The following is a 24,850-nucleotide window of genomic DNA, read 5'->3' on the forward strand; positions in this document are numbered from 1 at the left end:
GGCACTGCCCCTCTGCAGGCCTCTGGGGCTGTTCTGCCGGTGGGTCGCTGGTCCGCCTACCTTGCAGGCGCGGGGGGGCGGCTCTACCCTTCCTCAGGCCACTGGGCCTGTTCTGTCTGTCGGTTGCAGGTCTGGCCTGTTCTGTTGGTGGTCACAGTTCCGTCTACCTTGCAGGCGCGGGGGGAGGGGGCGGCTCTGCCTCTCAGCAGGCCGCTGCGCCTGTTCTGCCGGTGGGTTGCAGGCCCGCCTACCTTGCAGGAGTGGTTGGCAGCTCTGCCCCTCCGCGGGCCACTGGGCCTTTTCTGTCTGTGGTCACAGTTCCGCCTACCTGGCAGGCGCGGCAGGTGGGGGGCGACTGCCCCTCAGCAGGCCGCTGGGCCTGTTCTGTGGGTGGTCGCAGTTCCGTCTACCTTGCCGGCGCACTGAGTCGATCTTAAAGCAGGAGATGGAAACTTTATTCACCAGCTGCAGATCTGGATCCATCAGCTGGTGGGCCAAGGGGTAGGCTGCAAGTCTACACCCTTCAAACTCCTCTTGGGGTTTGAGTACACCTTTTATAGTCCAAAATCATTTTAGTCAGAAGTGGCTGTTGTTCAAACCATAAATAAACGTCATGAGATCTAAAATCGTAAGCAAAAAAGGGAGTGGACCAAAATGTCCCTAGTTGAGTACAAGTTAAAGAATGGTTACTAACATCTGAACAATCAATCTCTGACAGGGTACATTGTCCAAGAAAAATGGGAACCAAAGAGAGAATACTTTTACATTGTATAAGAATTGGCATTTTGTGTTGCCAAACATGCTATGCTAAGCAACTATTGATGGGTACAGAGGCGGGGCTTTCCTATGGGAGAAGCATTTCTTATATGATGTGGAGTCTCAGGGAAAAATGGAGTCTCTTTAGTCATTGCCCTTATAGTCTGGCCCATAACAGTAAGTATAGGTTGTATTTTGTTAACTCATGATTGGACAGTACTTTGGAAGTCTGATCATCTTGGTGAGATGTGAAATAAGAGTGTGACTCCTGTCGTGCAGAACCCAAGAGAATCAACTTTCAAATACTTGGACTTAATGAGGAGGTTCAGTTATATGACCAACTATACAACAAAAATTTTAAATACCTGAAATTACTTGCTTAATAAATATAATAGGAAAAATAAAGTAGAATAAAATATTTCTTTTAAAAGCAAGATATTTGCTGGGTGTAATGGTGCATACCTATAATCCCAGCAACTCAGAGGCTGAGGTAAAAGGATGGCAACTTCAAGGCCAATCTCAAAATAAAAACATATAAAAAATTAAAAAAATATAGCAATAAATAAAAGGACTGGGATGTAGTTCAATGGTAAAGCATCCCTGGGTTCAATTCCCAGTATCAACCAAAAAAATTTTTTTTGAATGAAAAACTAAACCTATACAACTATATTGAGAGAGATAAAGACTTAAAAAATAGATACATATTTTAAGTTTTTCCAAATTAACATACAGATTGAATATAGCTTCAAATGGAGTTATTCCTGGAAACTTGTCAATAGATGATAACAGCTAATGTAACTTTGTTATAGAGGACTGTGGAGAGATTTGCCTTGGCAGTTATTAATACGCCCTAAAACTTATAGTAATTAAAGTAGTATGGTACTGGAACAAATAATTGGAAAAGTAAATAGAATGGAATAGAAATCCTAAGATAGATCCCCATAAGAACTTAGTATATGATAACAGAAGCAACACAAATCAATAAGAAAGGTTTTAGAAAAATAGGCTTTTTGAAGAAAAAAATATTAAGTTAGATCCTAGCCTTAAAGCATGTACCACAATTTCTTCCAGGTGAATGAAGTATTAAATGTAAAAAAAAAATAAATAAATAAATTAAAAAAAAATAAAAAAAAATAAAAAAAATCATAAGCTACAAGGAAGGGGCATATGCTTATCTGATCTTGTAATGTGAAAGCAAAAGAATGAAGGAAATCAGTGGGAAAAAGATTGTGCATACATCACACACTTTAAAGAACTAAATTACACAGTTAAGGGTAATCTGAGGGGATATTTGAATGTCATAGACACGTGATGAACATCTTCAGTGTGCAGAAGTCAGGCACATAGACACAACACTGAACAAACAAACATCTCTACACAGTAGGAAAAAAGAGCAATTTAAGTGAAAAGACAATTTTAAAGCAAAATCACTGTAAACAATTTGTATGAAAAATGTTTGACTTGGCTAGAATAAAAAATACCACCTGTAACATTTGTAATTGGAAAAGGTAGAGTAAATAGATGTTTTCAGAAAGTGTTGATAGAAGTGAAAATTGATATAACCTTTTTGGAAAGCAGTTTGGAAATATGCATTAAAAGTAAGTCACAGTCATTGACATAGAGATTCTACTTAAGGAATTGTGCTCTCAGGAAGTAGTCACAAGTGCGAGTAAGATTCACATAGTAAGGGTACAGTGTGCCTGAACTTGACAGATACACTTACAGCCAAATACTTCTCCCATGTGTTGCAGTCTTATGCTTGCGTGCTACGCGGGACATCTGGATGTTGTGAAATACCTCCGCAGACATGGGGCTTCCTGGGAGGCTAGAGACCTGGGCGGCTGCACAGCTTTGCACTGGGCTGCAGATGGAGGCCACTGCACTGTGATCGACTGGATGATAAAGGATGGCTGTGAGGTACAGGGCCTGCCTTATTAGCCACACAGGACTGTTAAGAACCTGAAATTCCATTCCACAGGGACTAGGAGAGTCAGGACCTTTGATTGGCCCAACTTAGAAATGATGGAGAAAGATCTCTGACCTATCAGTGAGAAAACTCCTGAAATCTTAGAAAAAAAGACATCATTGTGGCATTGATTTGACAGTAAGGCTTCCGGTTATCTTGGATTTTGGTTTCCTCTAGGAAGAAGGAATGAGGCTGGAATCAGAGCTGGACCAGATTCCTTTGTTCATTTGCTTACTTATCTCTTATGCAGCCCGTCACCAAGGCTTCACTGAGTATCTTCCACCTACCAGATATCATCTTAAATGCTGCAACACAAAGATGTTAAGAGCTCTCCCAGGCTCAGCACTTGTTGTTGCTTCTAAAACTAGATCATTTTTACTTACTTTGCATTAATCATTATAGTTTCCAAAGGGCAAGTGGCCATGTGAAGAATGGAGGCTCTCGGCTGTCAGTCTTTACCCAGGCCTGTTGATTTGCTTGTGTTTTCATGTCAGCAGGAGGTACAAATCTGATTTAGCAAATAGAAGTCATGTTGTATGAACTTCTATAGATATGTGAAAATGGCTAGTTATAATTAGATCAATTATGGTCACTGCTGATAGCTCTGGAAATTCTCCAAAGGCTTGGACTAAAGATTTCAAGGCATAGAAATAAAGAATGACGGACAAAATGCCATGCTAACTGATTACCAGGCAGCGCAGAGTCCTGAGAAATTAAGTTGATGACCTGGAAAATCAATCCAATTCGAGCAAAGTCACATCTCCCAGAAGATGTTGGTATATTTATTCTAGTTTGTTCCCAAAGTGTGACTGAAAGAAAGTAGGTCTTATGCTGTGGAATCTCACTGGTTCCTGACACTGCTTTGGGAGGGTGGAGAAAAAGGCCCCCTTGAAGGGGAAAAAAATTCAATTATTAAGATAAGCCCTTTTTCTTACCTTTCATGTTTCCTTATATTTTAGAGACATGCACAAGAGTTCAGAAGGCTTCGCCTCTGTGCTAGCAATAATATAATGTTCCCCTGATTTGGTTTATGATGAGCTGTGTTCTGCTCTGGACCCAGTAAGAGTCTGATTAAAGAAAATCAATCAATCTCAGATGATTGAAGAAAAGGATCCAGATGAGGGCAGGTTTCTGCCGTGAGCATCTCAATACTGGAGCTTTGGAAATGTAGACTCTCTGGGCTTTAGACAAGCCCAATTCTCTGGGATAAATCCATCTTTCCATCCAACAGAAGCTGTGTTGCAGATAATAAATCCATAAGTGTAGGTGTGTGTGCTGAAGATCTTCATGTGGCTGGCTAGTGGGGGTGTCAACGGCATTTCTGTGTGCTTGCAGATGGCTCACCTGAGACTTTTGAAGACTGGAGCCCAGCAGGGTGTAGCCATCCCCTTCCCAAATGTGATGGTTTTACACTGAGAGTGAATGATTTACTTCAATAGGGAACATTTCTACCTATGAGCCATATGACTTCTGAAGTTTCGTTTGATCATTTCTAAACCAGAAGTAGAATCACCTACTCCTGCTTAACCCTCGGGACCAAAAGAGAGATTGTGTGGGAGTGTGCTGGGAAGCGTGGGCGGCAGCTGGTGTCCTGATTTCAGTATTCGAATGGGATGAGCTCTGGCCTGTAGGTGGTTTGTTTGCGCGAGGGAGAGCGCTGCTGCAGTAGGTCATCTCCTGCCAGGCCCTGTTTGCCATTCTCCTCTCAGGCTTCACTAAAGCTAGGCCTTCCGAGTCATTCTTTCAGTCTGTGTGTGAGGGTCTGGGCTTGCCCGTGTCTTCAGCACCTCTCTTCATGGGTTGGTTAGGGCTTCGATGGAATTATGAGCAGCAACATTTGCATTTTTAAAACACTAAATTGATAGAGTTCAGTGAGGAGCAGATGTTTGGGAAGTGACCAACCATATTACTTCTTGGCGAGGCATTGGGTTAGTGGCTCTTCAGATTGGAGTTTGTGTAATGGGTCTGGTCACTGTGCTTACTGTAGTTCTCCTGCTTCGAACAGAAGTATTCTTAAACACAAGGGTGTGTACATATCTTGTTCCAGAAAAGAACTGAAGCCCACCTACAAAGATGCATAAAAATAAGCATTGTTTAGACAGGTGACGAAAGCTAGGCAAGGAACGCACCTCAGGGAGTTCCCATGGGCCAGGAGCAAGGTGCCAGATGAAGAGCTGCCCCAGCCTGGCTGCTTCTCCAACTCACAGAAGGAAGGTCCGCTTGCCCCGACTCCCCCGACTTAGTGGCAGCCTGTCAAGACTTGGTACAGGTTCACTGGACTGCATTCACCTGATTCTCACCTAGGTGCAGTGAGAAGATGCAGAAGAATCACATTAGGGGGTCCCCCCCCTCAGCAGACCCCCTAAGGTGGTTCTAACACATCTATCTTATCACTGCGCCTGGGTGAGGATTGGGCGAGAACCTGCACCCAGCCTGGACAGGCTGCCTGCTAAGTCGGGGGAGCCGGGGCAAGCGGACCTTCCTTCTGTGAGTTGGAGAAGCAGCCAGTCTGAGGCAGCTCTTCATCTGGCCCACAGGTGGACGTTGTGGACACTGGTTCAGGGTGGACGCCGCTCATGAGAGTCTCTGTGGTGTCGGGCAGCCAGAAGGTGGCCTCGCTCCTCATTGAGGCTGGGGCTGATGTGAATGTGAGAGACAAAGATGGGAAGACACCGCTCATGGTACGCCTTTCCCCCGAAGGCCAGAGCTTTTCTACGATTGGACATTCTTGTGAGTTTGGTGGCTCATTCCTAGGCCCTGGGTTTGGTTGCGTGTGCTCCTGCCAGCCAGCCTTTTAATAAAGGTATGAGGGGGTCACTTTTTTTTTTTTTTTTTAACTATGAGGTCTCATTATATTGCTTTGGCTGACCTCAAACTCCTGGGCCCAGCGATCCTGCTGCACAGCTGGAACTATAGACACGCACGGCTGTGCCTGGCACTGTGTCGTTTCTGTTGTCTTTCAACAAATCCTCCTTTAAGGATTGTCAACCTTGGTCCCTAGGGCCACAGTAGGATCAAAACAGATCAAAACAGCTGGTTTCCTGTGCTGGCCTGGTCTTCCCAGTGTCATTTCAGTGGGGAGAGGGAGGTGGCCCTTCCCTCATCCTAGCAGTTGTGATGCCCTAGATGGAGCAGGACACAGGTCTGGCAGGCTGGTGACCCAGCCAGCTCTGCCCTCCTTAGCTGCTGGGCCCTGAGTTTGCCCGTGCACCCTTCCTGTGGCCTGCACCCCCGGGGAGGGGAGCGGACCTCATGCAGCACTGCTGTCTTTCAGGTGGCCGTATTAAATAATCACGAGCAGTTGGTTGAGTTACTTCTTGACAAAGGGGCAGATGCAAGTGTGAAAAATGAGGTAAATAATCTCTATTGAAAGATCTTCCTTGGGGAAGAAAGAAATATATAAACATATGTATATATACTTATGTATATTCTAATATATATTTTTACTGTCTCCTCTTTCAGTTTGGCAAAGGGGTCCTAGAAATGGCCAGAGTGTTTGACAGACAGGTGGGGATGCCCTTCTGCCCAGCAAGGCTAATTTTGTAGTGCTTTCCAAATCACAAAACCCACCAAAAGTTTGGAGGACATTCACTTGCTTGTCTTGTTTTTCTAGAATGTAGTCTCCTTATTAGAAGAAAGGGAAAAAAAGCTGCCTCGGAAGTCCTCTGTCCACTGATCAGAGCACCAGCTGCCTGAGAAATTCAAGCAAAATAAAACAAAAAATGACTGTTGAACTGGACGTGATATTCTGCGTCCTTGAGGGCTGTATATTTATTTAGTTGAAGACTCACAGTATTTTTTTGTAACAGACGGCTATTCCCACATTGAAATACATCTTCTTACCTAAGCACGCGCACATGTGTTCTCATCATTGGGCGTCTATAGAGCAGGCTGTTTTCTTGCACTTGTGCTTTGGAGTTAGACGTGAAACAAAATATTTATGCACTGGAGCTACGTAAACATGCACGGGGCCTCCTGGCTTCTGGCCTACAGCTGTCCTCAGAGCCACTGCAGGCCCCTGGCGTGCTCTCCCTCATGTGTTTTCTGTTATCCACCCCCCACCCCCCCTGGGCCGCACTGCCAGGCTGCGTCCCCCTGTGCAGTGGTGCTCCTCCTTAGAGTCCAGGAGTCTTCTCTTCGACTCTTGGCCTCACATCAAAGCTCGAGGTGCTTATCTCAAGACTCTGGTCCTGTCCTGCTTATGGTGAATGGTCCAGGTCAGTCTTTGCAGAATGGACCTGTCTGTGCGTGTGTGTCTGCACACGCTGAAGCTCTGATAAGGAAAGCCCCAGCTGCCGGATCTGATGACTTTGCTGAAATGTAGAGCAGTGTACTGAATTTAGTCTTGAAAGCAGAAAGCTTTTGAAGCTGAGGGCGCAGTTTGTAGACAGTTGGGGTGACTGCAAAAGGACTGCTGGTTGGAAGCTTAAGACAAACCTGGTGGAGCTTTCACTCAGCAAAGATGTTAGATGGCATACCATATGCATTTCTCCTCCTCAGAGACAAACTAGTTAACTTGGCCTCTGAGTAGACCAGCTGCAAAGGTCTGCACAGGAGTGAGATTTTTCTGGATAATGGAGAGACCAGTTAAAAGGTCATTAGAGCTCCAAAACTTTTTTAAAATTTATTTATTTTTTATTAGCTACATATGACAGTACAGTGATCTTGACAATTCATACATTTGAATCAAATGGGGTATAATTTCTTATTTTTCTGATTGTACAGGTTGCAGAATCACATTGGTCATACACTCACCTGTACACATACAGCATTAATAAGTGTATTTTATTCTGCCCTTCCAAAACTTTTGAGAAGGGGCATAGAGAAAAAACATGATTAATTTTTTTTATTGGTTGTTCAAAACATTACAAAGCTCTTGACATATATTTCATACATTTGATTCAAGTGGGTTATGAACTCCCATTTTTACCCCATATACAGATTGCACAATCACATCGGTTACACATCCATGTTTTTACATATTGCCATACTAGTGACTATTGTATTCTGCTATCTTTCCTATCCTCTACTATCCCCCTCCCCTCCCCTCCCATCTTCTATCTCTACCCCATCTACTGTAATTCATTTCCCTCCCTTGATTTTTTTTCCCTTTCCCCTCACATCCTCTTATAAAACATGATTAATTTTATTGATGCTAGCAATTTTCAGCTCTGTTCCATATAGTTTATGGAACATTCACCTTAAGTTGATTCATTGGCGTTTTACCTTTTGTACAAATGCATCTCTCTCTATATTTGCTAGATTTGATTTTAAAACCTAAAAATTAGAGCATCTTCACACTTTGTAAAGCCTTCCTCTCCCTTTTCCAGGGTCAGTGTCCACGTCCACGTCCCCCTTGATTTCATGCTTTGGTCTGTTGTAGGTTGCGTTTGCTAACCAGGCATGCTCGGCACATTCCTTCTGGCTGACACCAAGCTTGGCAACGTCTTGCACCCTCTGGGCTAGATTTCGAACCATCCTCAAACCAATGAGACTGTCTCGTTGGTTATGGCGGGCTGTTGGGTTCTATGAGCTTAGGTGCTATGTCTATTTGCTCTTTCTCTTCTTTTTGTTTAATGATATTTGAAGGCGGTTAATAGCCTGTTTTAATTTTCCCTAGGAGCAACTCATGGTTTTATTCTTTTTCTATTTTATAAATTCATTTCTTCTGTTTTTTGTTTTGTTGTTATCAGGGATTAAACCCAGGGGCTCTTAACCACCGAGTCACATCCCTATCCCTTTTTATATTTTATTTAGAGACAGGGCCTCATTTTGAGTTGCTTAGGACCTCACTAAGTTGCTGAAGCTGGCTTTGAACTAGCGATCCTCCTGCCTCTGCTTTCAGAGTTGCTGGAATAACAGGCGTGTGCCACTGTGCCTGTTAATAACAAGCATTTTGCAGTTCTGGCTTTTGTTATTTGTTACTGTGTTGGTGCTGGGGATGGGACCCAGGGCCTTGTGTGTGGTGGGCCAGCACTCTACCCCTGAGCTACATTTCCACCTTCTTCTGTTCCCCTCACCCCCGGAGGCTTATTTTGTTGTCCCTTTTATAACTTTTTTGTTAGACATTAAGTTCATTCATTTTCATCTTTTTTGCTTAGTAATACATATTTAAGGTCTGTGAATTTTCCCTAAGCACTGTTTGTTTTATTACTGTGAGAATTTTTTTTCTAAGCCTTCTTGATCCAAAGATTCAATTGTGAGTGTTTTAGTCGGCTTTTGTGAAGCTGTGACCAAAAGAAACCTGGCAAGAACAACTTTGAGGACAAAAAGTTTATTTTGGCTCATGGCTTTAGAGGTTCAGCCTATGGTTGGCCAACTCTATAGCTCTGGGGCCTGAGGTGAACAGAAAATGGTGGCAGAAGGGTGTGGCAGACAAAGCAGTTCAGGGAATGACAACCAGGAAGCAGAGAGAGCTCTGCTCTCCAGAAACGAAACAAACTCCAAAGTCACGCCCCCAGGGACCCACCTCCTCCAGCTACACCCCACCTGCCTACAGTTGCACCCCAGTTAATCCCTATCAGTGGATTAATCCACCATTAGGTTATGGCTTTCATAATCTAATATTTTCACCTTAACATTCTTGCATTGTCTCACACATGTGCTTTTGGAAGACGCCGCATATTTAAACCATTATAGAGTACTTACTAAATACAAGTTTCCTGGGCCCATCTTGGGCTCACTGGATTGGAATGTCCCTGGAAAGGGACACCCACAATGGTGTGGGCGAACAGGCACCATTCTCCTATGGGTAAGGGAACTTAACACGTATCACAGATGAGTTCTTATAGTGCAAGGACTTTTGAGAAACATACCCAGACCATGTGCTATTTCAAATGTTCTAATTCGTTTTGTTCTAGATAATCTGTAATTCACTTTTGACTAAAGAATCATTACATTTCTAGGACACAGCATTATTTTTTTTGAGGATTTCTTTCTCCTTTCTCCCCCCGAGGCACTTGGAATAAAGTTCTATTCTGTGTGTTTGGAGTATCCCATCCCATAAACTTATTCCCTAGATTTGAGGTCATCCTTGTACTTATTGTGTCTAGTTTGTTGTGAGTGGAGAGTGGTAAGAATAAAGACCTTTTGTTCTTGTTACCATTTTGAATATGTGTTTTCTGCAGTTTTCTTTATGAAGTTGGGTGCTATTTTTATAATTTATAAGTATTTATCCATCAAATTTAGATTTTCATTGCCTGTTTGTTTGGTATGTCTCTACTGCTACTTTTTGAATTTATCTCTTACCTGAATAAGGTAAGTTTTAAAATGTTCTTCGATGGGTTATGAATTAATGTTATTCAAATAATCAGTTTCCCCCCACTTACCAATGATGAGGGTGAACAGGCACCATTCTCCTTATCTGCCCAGTCCCTGATGATTGGCAGATGCACCCCTTGCTTATCACCCACCCCACCTACTAGGTGTTCTTAATTTCTTGTGCATTGCTCCAAAATGTCTTTATGCACTTATAAACAAATGAGAGTATAGATACATTTTTTTCTACTTGAGTTCTTCCCTCCATTTTCATAATATCCTCAATAACGAACAAGACACTCTTTATATTTACCTGTTTATCATTTATTGGATATAATATTCTTAACAATGACTTTTTTATTGAAATAGCAAGTTGTGTTTACCTGTAGATCCCCAATATGAGAAACGTTTACAAAAGCAACAGAATGTAACATAAAAAGGTACGTGAACAAATTAGCAAACCAAAGCATTATAAATGGTTGAAGCACTACAGAATGACTGTGCTGGTTTATGTAGCTGTAACTCTAATCTGTACTGTGCTAAACAGCCTGTGGTCAAGTTAAAGAATGGCCTTTCAGTTGCCACATGCCTTCAGACACAGGCTTCCTGACCACCTGCCAATTTGACCCTATAGAAGGAGCTAAGGAGCCGCTCGCTAGTTCTGCTCCCACCTGTCCTGCCTTGGAATCTTAGGGGTTGTTGTCTTTCTAACTTGTTTTTCCTGTGGCTGCCCTATGAAGGGACCTGCTTATGACTATGAACACAAAAAAGGGATTCTGCTTTTTTGAAAACTAAAATGATCACATTATATTTATTCTTTTGTTTGAATTTAAATATGCTAAATTGACTAAAATATTTTCTTTGAGAGTTACAGAGAACATAGAACATACTTCTTGAAGATGATGTTGAAAATCAGGGTGAGTTACAGGGCCTTCAGCCTGGGGAAACTGAAGCACTTTGAGAAGTCCTTTGTTCAATCTTCTGGCTATCACTCTCCATTACCAAGGATTTTAACAGGCTCGATGCAGTATTTCTTTTAGTTTTTCTCATATGAAACAGGTTTATAATGACTGGATTTGAAGCTTCCAGTACTGTCCCAGAAGTAAAAAGGGGGGGGGGTTTCCTCTACAGGAGGCAGGGAAGAGGCACATGCTCATGTGGGTAAATGGCTTGTGAAAATAATCTTCACTGTACAGAACTGGTTCTGAGCATGCGGCTCACAAATCTTAGTGTTACGTATTTCACTATTGGAATTTTCAAACAAGTTTAAAAGTAATACCTGTCGATGGGAACTTTGGAGTGAGTCAGAGAATTTTGCATGCATAGCTAAATTGATTTTCTATGGCCAACTGCCCCTTCTCATTAGAACAAGACATGGGACGGGAGGTCACTGTGATTGATGTGCTTGCAGGAGGGACTCTGCAGGGGTCTTGGGTGCTGGCGGGGTTGCTCTGAGCTGTGATTCTGGAGAATGTTGGGCTTTGGATGTCCAGTAGGTGGACCCCATGGGGCTGCCATGCACTGCAACAGATGCCACTCCGGCTGATCTGAAGTAGTGACTTCACTGCCGGGATTGGAGGGCCATTAACACTGAGTTTGGCCGAAGTTAGGCACTTGTCTGGTGACAAGGAAAGGCAAACAGATTTGAGCTTCTGGCTTACTGTGTCCAGGTGAGAGGATGCTGATGAGACATGGGGAGTAACTGGCAGCATGGGGATGGCTTCTGGTATGGGTATGGAGGAGAGAAGATGATACCTGTAGTGTCCCCACCAGTCAGTCACTGTGTGTGTGTGAGACTTCCAGCCTGAGTTACTTCTGGGAGGGCTGGTGGAACATTCATCTGGGTCACTTGCATGTGGCTAGAGCCATTGTGAGAGCAGTGAGGAGGGTTCTGTAGAGTAAGTCTGCCCGGACTCTAGCAAAGCTTAAGAATGAAATGGGTCTCACTAGGAGAGTCTGCAAGAGATCAGGGTGCATGAGGACAGTCTGGCCCAGCTTCCCTTGGCTGGGAGTGCTTGGTAAGCATCAGTGGAGTGGCTGGAGGAGGCACAGGCATTACAGTGGGGGTCAGCACCATGGGGGATCTCTAATCTCTGACGCAGATCAGAGTCTTAGCAATTTTAGGGAATGTGCTGATTGGTTAGAGAACAAGGCCTGAGAATTCCGGATGAAGTTAAAAAGGCATAATAATGTCCCCTTGGAGACTAGTCAGGAATATTTATTCCCATACAGTTTAATTTGTTGCTTTGCAGTCTCTCTGGTGTCATCTATATGTGTACACTGGGGAAGTCCCACTGGGACAATGGACAACACTAGGCATTGTTTCTCTTGGTTGCCACAGTCTGGTTCAATGTATTGGGAAAACAAGAACATTTTAGCAGATAAATGGAATGCCTGGAAGGTTGGCCATGCACCTCTCCGTGGAGTGGGGCCCTGTAACCTGCAGCCCTGGCTGTAGGAAGAAAGGTGAGTAGCCTTCCAGCCTGCTTTTGAGTTTAGGCACTGAACTTTCTCAGTAATGGTTTTATAAAACTCACAATAACTGTTATTTGTCCCTGTGAAGTATTTTAGAAATATTAAAGAATAGTCATATTGCCACTAAAATAGAAGTACTGATTTTTGTTCCCATTGTTTATAAAAAGTGAGAGAAAACCCTTCCCACCAAGAAAAAAACAACCCTAGTTATTGGTTCCTAAGTTACATTAAAATGGAAGTTATTGATAAATATGCTTTATTTGATAAATATTGAATTTTGAAAGTATTCCTTTAATAATATTATCTGTGTATTATAAGGCTTAAATATATTCTTATTCAGAAATAATTTGCATGGCTCTATAAAAGCAATTAGTATTGAGATAAAATTAAAATTGTGTCATCAGCCATAACCACAAAGTGGCCATTGATGACATGGCAGAAGATCAGTTTTAACCTCCTTTAATACCAAACTCTTCCTGGTTCTCTGGAACAAAAGCACAGTAATTACAGTTCAGAAAGAACAAAAACAGAAAAGGCAGTTCCTATCCTCCCTGCTCCGTGCAGTAGGAGGAGGGTGAAAGTGCCCGAGCTGAGGCGTGGGCGAGAAGGCAGCAATGTCCACACCAGGAAATTCTGTAAACTTTTCAATAGTGTGTGTTTTGGCCTTGACACAATTACTAAATGTAACATCAGTTAGTTACAATAATTCTGTATGTATCTCATCCACAGTAATATCATCTAACATGGCTTTACTTTTTAAAGAAAATAATTGCATCTGTTTATTAAAACATATGCATACTGCAAGAGTTGGAATACCTTTTGTGTGTTTGTGACATAGATTTATTTATTCATAGTCATGAATACCACGTTGCCTAGATATATGGGGAGAACATTGGCACAGTTAAATGTTGTTTCGTTTTCTGGAAGGCAAACCAAGATTCCTGGTATGTATTTTTCTTTCTGCTTCAAGGCATAGGAAAACCATTGAAATGACCCTAAAAGAAGTCTCATCATGAAACACTCAGTGAATTACGGAACTGCTGTCAATTGCCTTCTAATGTGAAAACTAGTCATTCATGATCTCACAGAAGACAGTGAGGGCCAGAATGGCATTTTGCCTTATCTGAGTATTTTTCATGCTATTAGATCCAGGCATCTTAAACATCCTAGGAAATGAGACACTGGGAGAGTGAAATGTTTGGAGGGGCTGCTTGCCCCAGCTGGCCTTTGGTGAAAATACAGGGTTAGGAAATTGGTTTTCTGATCATACCTTGTGATGCTCTACAGGTAGGTTGCAAATGTTTAAGATTCCAGCTGCCTAGCTGAGAAAATAGGGTGCCCTAGAGAGAACTTCATGGTCACTTGTGGTTCTTTGTCCACTACGTACTAATAAGGCAGCCCAGACAGTCTGTGCCAATGAGCAAGGCATTCCATTTAGTAGTTGTTTCTGCCTAATTTTTAATAAGTTGAACCTTGCAGTAAAAGGAGATTTTTATCTAAAGAATTGATTGACTAGATCTGGTTACTAGTTCACATCTGAAAAGAATTATGGTCCCAGGGAAAGCCTCATCTATCTGTCTGAACACAGGGTCATCATATTACAGTTGAGAAGACAAGGTGGTAATTTGCTTAGCTCCAAACAGCACAGGGAGATGGTGGTTTGCAGTGCTGGGGCGGTGGCCTTCTTGTAGAAACACCACCGTTCCCAATCTAAATAATGTGCTGATGCCAGAACTGCATAAAGAGCAGCCAGAGAAAGAAGTTCTTGATGTTTCTATAAAGAAAACCTTGAGCAATCCTGCAGACTTCTTCCTTGTTTGCTTTCCAAAGGGGCCCATGGCGGCTCAGCTCAAGGTCAAGTTTCTGCCTGGCCTAGTGTTCCAGGCGTGGCCACACCTCAAAATTCCTGTCTGCAACCCAGGTTCTCTCCAAAGCTTCCTGGCTCCAAACCAGGTCATTCACTGCTCCAAAGTCCAGCTGCTAGGGGCTTGTCAGCGTGTAGGCACCGAGGGCCTCACTGAAGGCCCAGTGCAGCCTGGGCTAGGAGTTTCAGAAAATCACTCAAGGTTCTACCAGGGGTCCTGAGTTGTGTCTGGTACCATTAACACAGCCGTGGGGAATTAGCAACTGCTTTCTAATAAAGCCTGATCAGAAAGTAAACATCTGGTCCAGAATCCCATCAAGCAGGATATTTCAAGTTCACTAAAATATTAAAAGCACAACAAGCCTTCCTTCCATGGAAAACTCAGTGATGGTAAAAATGCCTAGTACAGTGCACTGCACTGCAATAAACATTCTGCATAAATTAATAATTTACAAGTACCTGAGCGAATACACAGAGCACCATAGCACAGCACCGACGGCAGTAGCTCAAAGTTCTTGAAATAATGGTGTTTTAAACATATTAAAAAAAAATTCTAAAAGTTGGTACAAAAAGTCACTCCACGTGGAGTTGAAAGATAGTGCAAACTTCTGTCTTCACTGTTGAACGAAGGTGTCAGCTTGCTCCTCACTGAGGATAGGCGCTGTGGGTGGGTCTGGGCACGTGGTGTGGATACTTAGGAGCAGGTCTGAATTAAAAGCAGTGAAGAGGAGAAAGCAAAGTTGTAGTTAGAGGTCTTGAACAGTTTCTGCAGACATGGAAATCTGGGGTGGGAGAAGTCTTTTCCTACACTCCTAGGCCAAATCCCATCTGGAGGTCTAGAGACACTCTTGCTTTTGGCAGGAGTGTCAGATCCCATCAGGGACCTTTCTAGAGCTTCAGAATTCCCAGTGGTTTACAACAGATGCCACCAGAGGAGCCCTCTCCAATGATACCCCTCTCATGCTCCAGTTGATTCTGGAACAGCACCGTCCAACAGAAAAAAAAAAGGGTGAGAGCCACTTAGGTAATGTTTTCTAGTAGCCACATGAAAAAAGCAAAGAAATAAATGAAATTTATTATTAAAATTAGTTTAACTCAATATATGTAGAGTATCATTTCAAAACAGGTCATAAAGTTGAGAGAATTGGCATTTTAGAGGAACTAAGACTTCAGCATTCAGCATGTGTTTACACTGACAGCAGAGTTTGACTTTTGACCAGTCACAAATGCCCAGTGTCTACTGGGTTGAACAGAGCAACAGATAGCAAAAGTAAGGCACATGGGATCCCTCCAAAATTAATGTGCAGGGCTGGGGTTGTGGCTCAGTGGAAGAGCGCTTGCCTGCATGTGAGAGGCACTGGGTTCAATTCTCAGCACCACGTATAAATAAAAGAAAGGTCCATTGACAACTAAAAAAAATTTTTTTAAAACAATGTGCAGGACAAGATTAAATAGGCTTGCCTTGCTCTCAGTGACAACAGAGGCAAGACAGTCCACTGCTTGAGGGCATTTAAATGAGGAGCTTTTCCTTCATCAAGTCCATGTAAAGTAGTATATTTTACTTTAAACAGAATAAGGAAAGTAACTTTAAGATCAACATATAAACCACAATGAAATAACTAGGATGCTATGCAATCTTCCTGTGTTTCTGCAGTTGGGAATTGCACTGACCCTTTGACCGGCTTTATCTCTGAGATTTATTAGGCAACTATTTCTTCCACAGGCCAAAAATTCTTCCCAAGAGCTGTAATGAAATCACTAGTGTGTCCTCCCCTCTGGAGAGAGGAATTACTGAGCACAGGGCCCAGCCAACAGTACCATTGGTTCTTTTGAGCTTGAAAAGCAAGCGTCCTGCCAAGGGGCACACAGAGGAGCCCTGGGCCTCTTTGTGCTGGTCAGCGTTGGACAACTCGCCAGGGGCTGGGGGAGCCACGCTGCAGTGTTTGACCATTTCCTTGGTGTAAATGCTCCCACTGTGGCTGATTCCAAGCCACCATCATCTTGTCACCAAACATGGAAGAGCTACGAGGGACCACCATGTCATCAGATGTCTGCAACCCCAGTGGCGCAATTAGAGCAAAGGCAGTAAAAAAGAAGTGGAAGGGAGGTTCTCAGAGTTCACTGCCTGTGCTTTCCATTGAGTTTATACAAACATTCAACGGTAAGTTTATATAATCTTAACAGTGACCTGGTTTAACACCTACCTTGCAAAATTTCAGCACATTTAATAGCCGTCACCAACCAGCTTGAGCCAGGCTCCAAGTGCTGAGGTCCCTGGCCCTCCTGAAAGTGCCCTGGCGATGCCTGCTTTGGTGACTCATGCTGACTGCTGCCTATTTTTGTAACCATTTCCTATCATTCCCAGTTGGTTGGACTACAGGAAGCATGGCCTTGCCCGGCCTTAGTTGCTTTAGCTGGCTTCCCCCGTTTGAGGGGGAGAGAGAGACCCCCTACCTGGTAGGTGCAGGGCGGAGCCCTGGCTCCTGCTGTCCTGGGTTTCTGGAGGCATTGGTGAGCCGAGTTGTCCTGCTCAGAGGATCAGCAGGCAGAGGCTTCTGAGGAGGGTTGGGCTTCCGAATGCCCTGCAATAAACATAAGATTACATGGGGTCCCTCAGCTCCATGACCAGACATGGACTTCAGGAGTGTCAGAGGCCCTAGGAAAGTAGGTTTTGAGAATGGCAAGTTGCTGTGTGTGGGTTTCATTTGTGGACTACAATCCTCTCACCTTTGCTAGTCTTCTCACCAGAATTTTCTCTAACATTTAAAAGATGTCTCAGACTCATGTAGTTACAAACATTCCAACATGGGTCCTCTGGTTCCATGGTACTCGCAAGCCTTGGGCATTAGTTGATGTTGGGGTTCTCTGCCAGTGCTCCCCAGGGGATGCACACTTGCCTGTGCCTTCAGGTGGCTCTTTGATTTATAAAAGCCCCAAATGAGAAGCTGGTGGAAGTCTTTCAGGCATCTCACTGATCCCTTCATGGCTTCAGAATGACATCATAGGACTGGCTCCACTCTGGCTGGGCTGAGTGAGGATGACCCTCTTTGCCCCTCCACACAAGCTCAGTACCACGTGCCAGTCTGGACTGCTTGGTGCCATGGCCTGGAGTTCTTCCTCCCACATACTTTTGGTGTTGTTTGTAAAACTGATGTAGTAGTTTGAGGGACAAGTAAAGCTCTCTGAGGAAGCTGAGGGGAGGTAAGCCTTGACCAGGGGCTAGTGCCTTCAGCTAGAGGTGGCAGGCAGAGCATGAACTTGGGGCTGTCTTACAGAGGGTTTTAGCTGAAGACCAGTGCAAATCCCTCAACCTCTGAATCGGAATTTCTTCCTCTGGAAAATGGGAGGAAACAAGACCTATTGCTGAGCATAGTTGTGAGCACTGAATCATAGTACTGTCTTTGTGTTGGGAACTTCCTATCAGCATTCCCTCATGCCACAACTTTTAAAAAGCTTAATGGAAATATGAGAAGAGCACTGGAAAAAGTATAATAGCAAAACCTCAAGTCGTGTCTTTTCATGGGGCTCCACCCTTGGCCACCCCCGGGAGGGAGTGGGTCAGTAAGTACCATATGCAGCTCCCCCCTGGGGTCCAGGGAGCTGGGAGGTATCAAGGTAGAGTCTGCTTTGGGCCTTGGACCACTCGTGAATGCATAGAAGTTCTATAGGAAATGGTGCTGGGACCTTCAGAGAGAAAACAGTCTAACAAAAAGATCTAGTGCACTGGGAAGTTGGGGCTGGAGGATGGGTTGATCCCAGCCTGGGCAACATGGAAGACACTGTCTCAAAAAAACCAAAACCAAAATTAAAGGAATAAGATTATGGCATTTGCAGGTAAATGGATGGAATTGAAGGATATCATGTTAAGTGAATTAAGTCAATCCCCTCAAACCAAAGGCTAAATGTTTTCTCTGATAATTGGATGATGATCCATATTTATCCATGAATAAAGGCATGGGAGGAATGGGGGAACTTTGAACAGAGGTCAGTGAGAGGAGGGGAAGGGGCATGGGTGTAGGTAAGATGGTGGAATGAGATGGGCATCATTACCCTTGGTATGTTTGCATGAATGGCATATACAACCAGAGAAATGAAAGTTGTGGTCCATTTTTGCACAATGAATCAAAATGCATTCTGCTGGCATATATAACTAGTTAGAACAATTAAAAAAAATCAACCAAACAAAAAACACACTCCAATCCAAATAACAAAGCACTATCACAGGACTCATCCAGGAACTCTAAAATGACTTGGCAAGATGATGACAGTTCAGAGGTACTCAGCTCTAACCTGCTGTCCCATGAGATTGAACCAAATCAACAGGTGTGCATTGAGGTAGTGGTGGGGGGTTCATAGGAAAGTGCTAGAATATAGCTGTAGGTGATTCCCCAAATACTGGATTTTAGAAGAGAGTACACTGACACCGGGATGGGCCCTGTGCTGGGAGGAAGACACCCTTCAGCAGGCTGAAGAGTCCCAGTGACAACAGAGTCCAGGACAATAGAGTTTGCCACCTGGCAAACATGAGACCTGGGAGCTGCACAGTGGGCTGTTGCAGGAGAAGAGGTCCCCAGCGTTTCCACCAAGTTCATATGGTGCTGTAACAGGGAGCCATCTTCAGAAGGTCTCATGGAATGGACTTAACTGCTTGGGAGGGAGGTAAGAAGTCCCTGTATTTTTTTACGTATCTTGGACCTAACAGCCTCTTCTTTTCACTGGCTCTGTGGTTGCCAACACTGAGAGTCAGTTTAGGTCCAGGGAAGTGACTTTGATAAAGATCTTTGGAGAATTCTAGACAGTGGGAATTGTGGCCCATGAGGCACAGGGGAGCAGAAGGCATTTCCATTTAAAATTGGTGAGCTGGCCTCCGTGAAACCAGGTGTGTTAAGATTCACAAAGGGGTTGGGTCTGGGAGCGCTGTGGCTAGGATTGGCAGAGTCTTGGTTCCCACAACATCCCACCCGGTGCAGATCCCACTGATGTGGTCACTTCTTCCATGCTCAGAAGCATTCAGAGGACACACTGCAATGGCTTGGACATTAGTTATGCCCTGAGCACACTGAGTCTTTGAGTCAAGGGTGTGCAAATCCCATCAGTCTACAAGCTTGGTGTGTGAGAGGGGCTAGCAGGAGGCTCCTACTGTCACCAAGCCCCATCCCTGGGTACAAAGACAAAAGCCTTTGAGAATGGGATTTAGCCCTTTTATGGATAACCTTACAAGGGCAAGAGGGGGGAGCTCACCTACAGACCCCTAACTGGTTTGGACAGTGTAGGCTGGAACTGAGAAGGGGCATTCCACACTGCGACAGCCTGACCCACCACCCCGCCTCCATGCCTGGCGGATTCCAAATTGAGGTCCCAGAAAGAAGGGTCTACATTTTAAATACCTCAGCAAGGAAAAATATTTGACTTTTTCTCTTGCTTTCCTTTACTATTCTTTTCTTTATACTTTTAAAATTAATTTTTAAAATTCTTTTTCTTTCCTTCCCCCTTTTCAAAAAAAATTAATCTATTTTCATTAATGCCTAACAGTTTAGTCCGTTCTATATTATTGCTGCCCTTCCCTCACTATGTTAGTGGTGGTGTAGATGTTGTTTTTAAGTTGTTGCTGGTGGTTGTTTTATCCTCTCAAAGTGGGGCTGAGGATTGAATCCAGTACTTTGAAAATGTTGGTATACCCCAGCCTAGTTGAAAGAAATTGTAACTCACTCTATCCAAGACCTTGTCCTGCTCAAACCTCAACTTAAAAAGGGGGTGGGGCGTGAGACTTCAGTTGATGTCCCAACCCCAAAGTAGGGCAATCCTGAAGATCCACTACAGGACCATTCACCCCCTTAGAAATAACACAACTGTCATGCCACCTCACTCAGGACAGGCCCTCACCTAGGCTGCTCCCAGACCCTAGCAGACAGCACAGTGCTGACAAATCTGGAGGCGTAACTAAGGGTGTACCCACTATATACCACTGTCTGTGTCATACCTGCCTGAACCAGCAGCGGGACCCCACTCACTGGAGTCCAACAGAGAAAGGTGGTCCCTCAGGTTCTGACACAGTCAAAATTCACCAAGCACAGCCTAAAAAGCCACAGGCAACCTACAAAAACCTACAATGCAAAGTCCATTTGGAATTAAGCTCAACACTGCACAATAAGCCAACAGCCCAGGGCACATCATCAAGAAAAAGCTGCTGAGAGCCTCCCATAATAGTGACACTTCCATCCTACCAGACTTGCAAAACTCAGCAACGAAACACAAAAACCAGGAAAAAACAAGGCAACACGGCTCCTTTCAAATCCATAACTCCCTAGTAACTGAACATGGATATTGAGGTGGATGTAATGCCAAAGAATTAAAAAATTGTTAAAATGATCAATGAATTTAAAGAAGATATGAATAAACAGCTGGAGGGAACTAAGGAAGACAATGGATATGAAGAGCAATTCAATAGAGAGATTCTAACAAAGAGCCAACCAGACATCTTGGAAATGAAAAGTCCAATAAGTCAAAAAATTCAGTTGAAGGCTCACTGATAGTCTTTCTTCTGTTGACTAGTCTATCAGGACTTGAAGACAAGGTGGATGAGCAAGCACTTTGAGACAGTAATAAAAAGAAAAGTATGAACAGAACACACAAGATCTCTAGGACAGCAGTGAAAGACTGAATTTACAACCCATGAGTTTAGAGGAGAAAGTGGAACTACAGGGGAATGTCATCAATACCTCAGTGAAGTAATGACAAAACATTTCCCGGGATTGATATGGACATCCAGGAGCTGTGGTCATTCAGAACCACCAGTAGACATGACCAGAAAAGCACCTCTCCATGACATATAATAAGCTGCCAAAAATATAGAATGACAAAGAATATCAAAGACTACGAGAGAGAAGCTTCAATTCATGTATAAAAACAGAACTATCAGAATAACACATATCTCAGCAGGAGGGCATGGAATGGTATATTTCAAGATCTTTAATAAAACAACTGTCAACGTAGGCTCCTATCTCCAGTAAAGTTACACTTCAGAAGGGAGGAAGAAATAAAGACCTTTCAACATGAGCATCTGACTGAGAGAACTGTGACCACTAAACCAGTATTGCAGAAGATAGACAAACATAAGGGCATGGAAAATTATAAATCTCACTTGAAGAATAATTAAGCAAGTGAGGAATAGGGAAGAAAATATGTATTTCAGCAAACCACTAAGATGGGGCTGGGGTTGTGGCTTAGCGGTAGAGTGCTTACCTAGCACGAATGAAGCCCTGGGTTCCATCCTCAGCACCACATAATAAACAAATAAAAAACAACACCCACTAAGACAAATCAGAGAAACAATTCTCAAAACAACAAAAATAAAAACAATGAAATGGCAGGATTTTGTGATTTCTTTAAGAACCAACCCTGAATGTAATGGTCTCAATTCTCCAATTAAAAGGTGCAGAGCAGTTGGTTGGATGAAAAAAAACCTATTTTTAAGAAATTCATCTCACTGGCAAAATGATACATATTAAGAGTAAAAGGATAGAGAATCATATTCTAATCAAATGGAATCCAAGAGCAGGCAGGAGGAGCTATACTTGTATCCAACAAAATACACTTCAAGCCAAAATTGGTCAGAAGAGACAAAAATTGTCACTACATATTGATAAAGGGAATAATCCATCAAGAGAGATACTTATTGTAATGTATACGCACCGAATGTGAGAGGACACAATTTTTTTTTTTTTTTGTACTGGGGATTGAACCCAGGAGTACTTAACCACTGAGCTACATACCTAGCCCATTTAAAATACATTCTTTTTGACACGGTCTTGCTGAGTTTCTAAGTGCCTCACTAATCTGCTGAGGTGGGCTTTGAACTTGCAATCCTCCTGCCTCAGCCCTCTGAGTTTCTTGGATCACAGGCGTGTGCCACTGACCCTGGTGGGAAGACCCAATTTTATAAAACAGACCCCAATGAAATAAAAGTTGGGTGACTTTAATACTTTCACCAAAAGATTGATGTATTTTGTTGTTTGGAAAATCTGAGTTAAATGACACTATAGGTCAAAATGAACTTAACCGAGATCTACAGAATATTCCATATAACAACCCTGCTACATTCTCTCCATTAGCACATAGAACCTTATCCCAAATCGATCACATTTCAGGCCATAAGGCCAATATTAACAAATACATTGAAATAATTCCTTGCATCTCATCAGATTATAATGCAATGAAATTAGAAACCAGCACCAAGAGAAAACTGCAGGAAATGTGCAAACATACGGAGATTGAACACTCCTGAATGAGCAGTGTGGGTCACTGAAGAAATCGGGGGAAATTAAGAAATTCCTAGAATCAAATGAAAACACAACCTACCAGAATCTATGGGACACAGCAAAGGCAGTTATAGGGGGAAAACTTACAGCTGTAAGTGCCTACAGTAGAAAAAAGATCTCAAAGAGCTAACTTAGTGGCCTAAAAAATAAGAACAAAGAAAATTCAAAATCAACAGGAGGAAAAATACATACCAGAACAGTAGTAAATGAAGTAGAATAATAAAAGAATCAGTGGAAACAGAGTGGGTTTGCTTAAGAAATAGACAAAATTGATGACCCTTTAGCCAAACTAATCAAAAGAAAGAGAAGACCCAAATTAATAAAGTTAGGGATGAAAAGGGAACCATGGAAATCCAGAGGATCATTAGGGGCTCTGTTGAATAATTATGTGGCATTAAGTTGGAAGAAATGGGCACAATTTTAGCTACATATATCCTACCACTGATGAACCAGGAGCATGTAAAGGGCCTAATGGGACACAGCCCCGGGAGTGTGCAGCAGTAACAAAGAGCTCCCAGCAAAGCAAGGCTGGGCTGGGCTGGGGTCACAGCTGAGCTTACCAGACTCTTAACACCAATGCTCCTCAAACCACCATACAAAGTAGAAGGGGAAGGAACTCCTCTAAAGTCATTGTGGAGCTAATATTACTTTGATATCAATACATGCCAAGGACACAACAACTGTAGACCAATATTTTTGATGTACAAAAACACAAAGAACACTTGCAAATTGAATTCAGCATTGCATTCAAAAGAACATTCACCATAGTCAAGTTGGTCTCATTCTAGGGAAGGAAGATGGGTTCAATGTGTGCAAATACATCACATTTAGAACCAAGAATAAAAATCACAAGATTATCTTTATAGATGCAGAATAATTCTTCAATAAGATTCAACATCATGATAAAAACCCTGAATAAGCTAGGTATAGAAGGATCACACCTCAACATAATAAAGGTTATGTATGTCAAAAGCATTTCCAGCATCATACTGAATAGGGAAAACCTGAAAGCATTTCCTCTAAAATCGGGAATGAGATAAGGGTATTTTCACTCTCACTACTTCTACTCAATGTAGTATCAGAAACTTTATCCAGAGCTGTCAGGTTAAGTAAAAGAACAGGTAAACAAAAAGGAAAGGGGAGAATCCAAATGCCCCTGTGTGCAGATGGTAGGATTCTATATGAGAAAAACTTGGAGTCCACCAAAATTCTCTTTGTAAGTAAATTCAGCAAAGTAGCAGGATACAAAGTCAATACGCAAAATCATCAGCTTTCTTATACATCAACAATGAACTCACAGAGAAAGGAAGCATCAAAACAATCCCCTGCACAATAGCCTCATATAAAAAAAAACCTACAAAGACACCTAACCAAGGAGGTAAGAGACCTCTACAGTGAAAATTATAAAACACTGAAGAAAGAATTCAAGACACCAGAAGATGGCAAGGCATCCCATGGAATGGAATGGGAGAATTAATATTGTAGATCAATTGCATTGATCTACAGATTCAATGCAATCCTATCAAAATACCAAAGTCATTCTGTATAGAAAAACAGCAAAAACAATCTAAAAGAAATTCCTAAATCTCTATGGAAGCACGAGAGACCCTGAGTCTCCAAAGTCATCCTAAGCAAATGCTGGTGGCAACATAGTGCCCAATTTCAATTTATAGTGAGCCACTGTAGCAAAACCAGCATGGTATTAACATAGAAATAGACATGTAGACCAATGGAATGGAATAAAGAACCCAGGAACACACCCACGCATCTACAACTCTGGGATTCTCCACAAAGATGTCAAAAAAACGAGAGAGAAAAGACAGCCCCTTCAGTGTCCACCTTAGAAGACTGAAACCAGATTCCTTTCACCCTGTAAGAAAACCAACTGAAAACAGTGATCAAAGACCTAAATGTAAGATCTAAGTCTTTGAAATTATTAGAGGAAAACATAGGAGAAACACTTCATGATACAGGCACAGGCAACAATTTCCTGAACAGGCTCTAATAGCTTAGGAAATAATAGCAGGAATGGACAAAGGGAATTGAGTAAATTAAAAAGTGAACGGTAATCAATAGAATGAGGGGACAACCCACAGAATGGGAGAAAATCTATGCCAGCTATTCATCTGGCAGGGTTAATATGCAGAATATATAATTGAACTCAAAAAATTCAACAAAACAGCAATCCAATTAACAAACAGGCAAAAGAGTTTA

The 24,850-nt window shown here is 42.8% G+C and overlaps 2 protein-coding genes across 6 annotated transcripts in view; one reads left to right on the top strand and one right to left on the bottom strand.

Moving 5' to 3' along the window:
• The window catches only part of Fank1 (fibronectin type III and ankyrin repeat domains 1), a 63,114-nt gene extending 56,545 nt beyond the window's left edge, over positions 1-6,569 (top strand). For all 5 annotated transcript variants that reach the window (XM_015498394.2, XM_015498391.2, XM_048791370.1 and 2 more), the window contains 5 exons: positions 2,508-2,673; positions 5,260-5,403; positions 5,997-6,074; positions 6,185-6,229; positions 6,336-6,569. In XM_015498394.2, the coding sequence (XP_015353880.1) occupies positions 2,508-2,673; positions 5,260-5,403; positions 5,997-6,074; positions 6,185-6,229; positions 6,336-6,398 (496 nt within the window). In that variant the 3' untranslated portion in view covers positions 6,399-6,569. The remainder of the gene's footprint in view (positions 1-2,507; positions 2,674-5,259; positions 5,404-5,996; positions 6,075-6,184; positions 6,230-6,335) is intronic.
• A 3,712-nt stretch (positions 6,570-10,281) lies between these two features.
• Positions 10,282-24,850, bottom strand: part of Adam12 (ADAM metallopeptidase domain 12) — a 263,686-nt gene continuing 249,117 nt past the window's right edge. The window contains exons 21-22 of the mRNA XM_048791374.1: positions 16,773-16,900; positions 10,282-15,024 (exon numbers count right to left, since the gene is read on the bottom strand). Coding sequence (XP_048647331.1) covers positions 14,964-15,024; positions 16,773-16,900 — 189 coding nt within the window. The 3' untranslated portion in view covers positions 10,282-14,963. The remainder of the gene's footprint in view (positions 15,025-16,772; positions 16,901-24,850) is intronic.

Source organism: Marmota marmota, unplaced genomic scaffold (assembly GCF_001458135.2).
Source record: "Marmota marmota marmota unplaced genomic scaffold, marMar, whole genome shotgun sequence".
Lineage (NCBI taxonomy): Eukaryota > Metazoa > Chordata > Mammalia > Rodentia > Sciuridae > Marmota > Marmota marmota.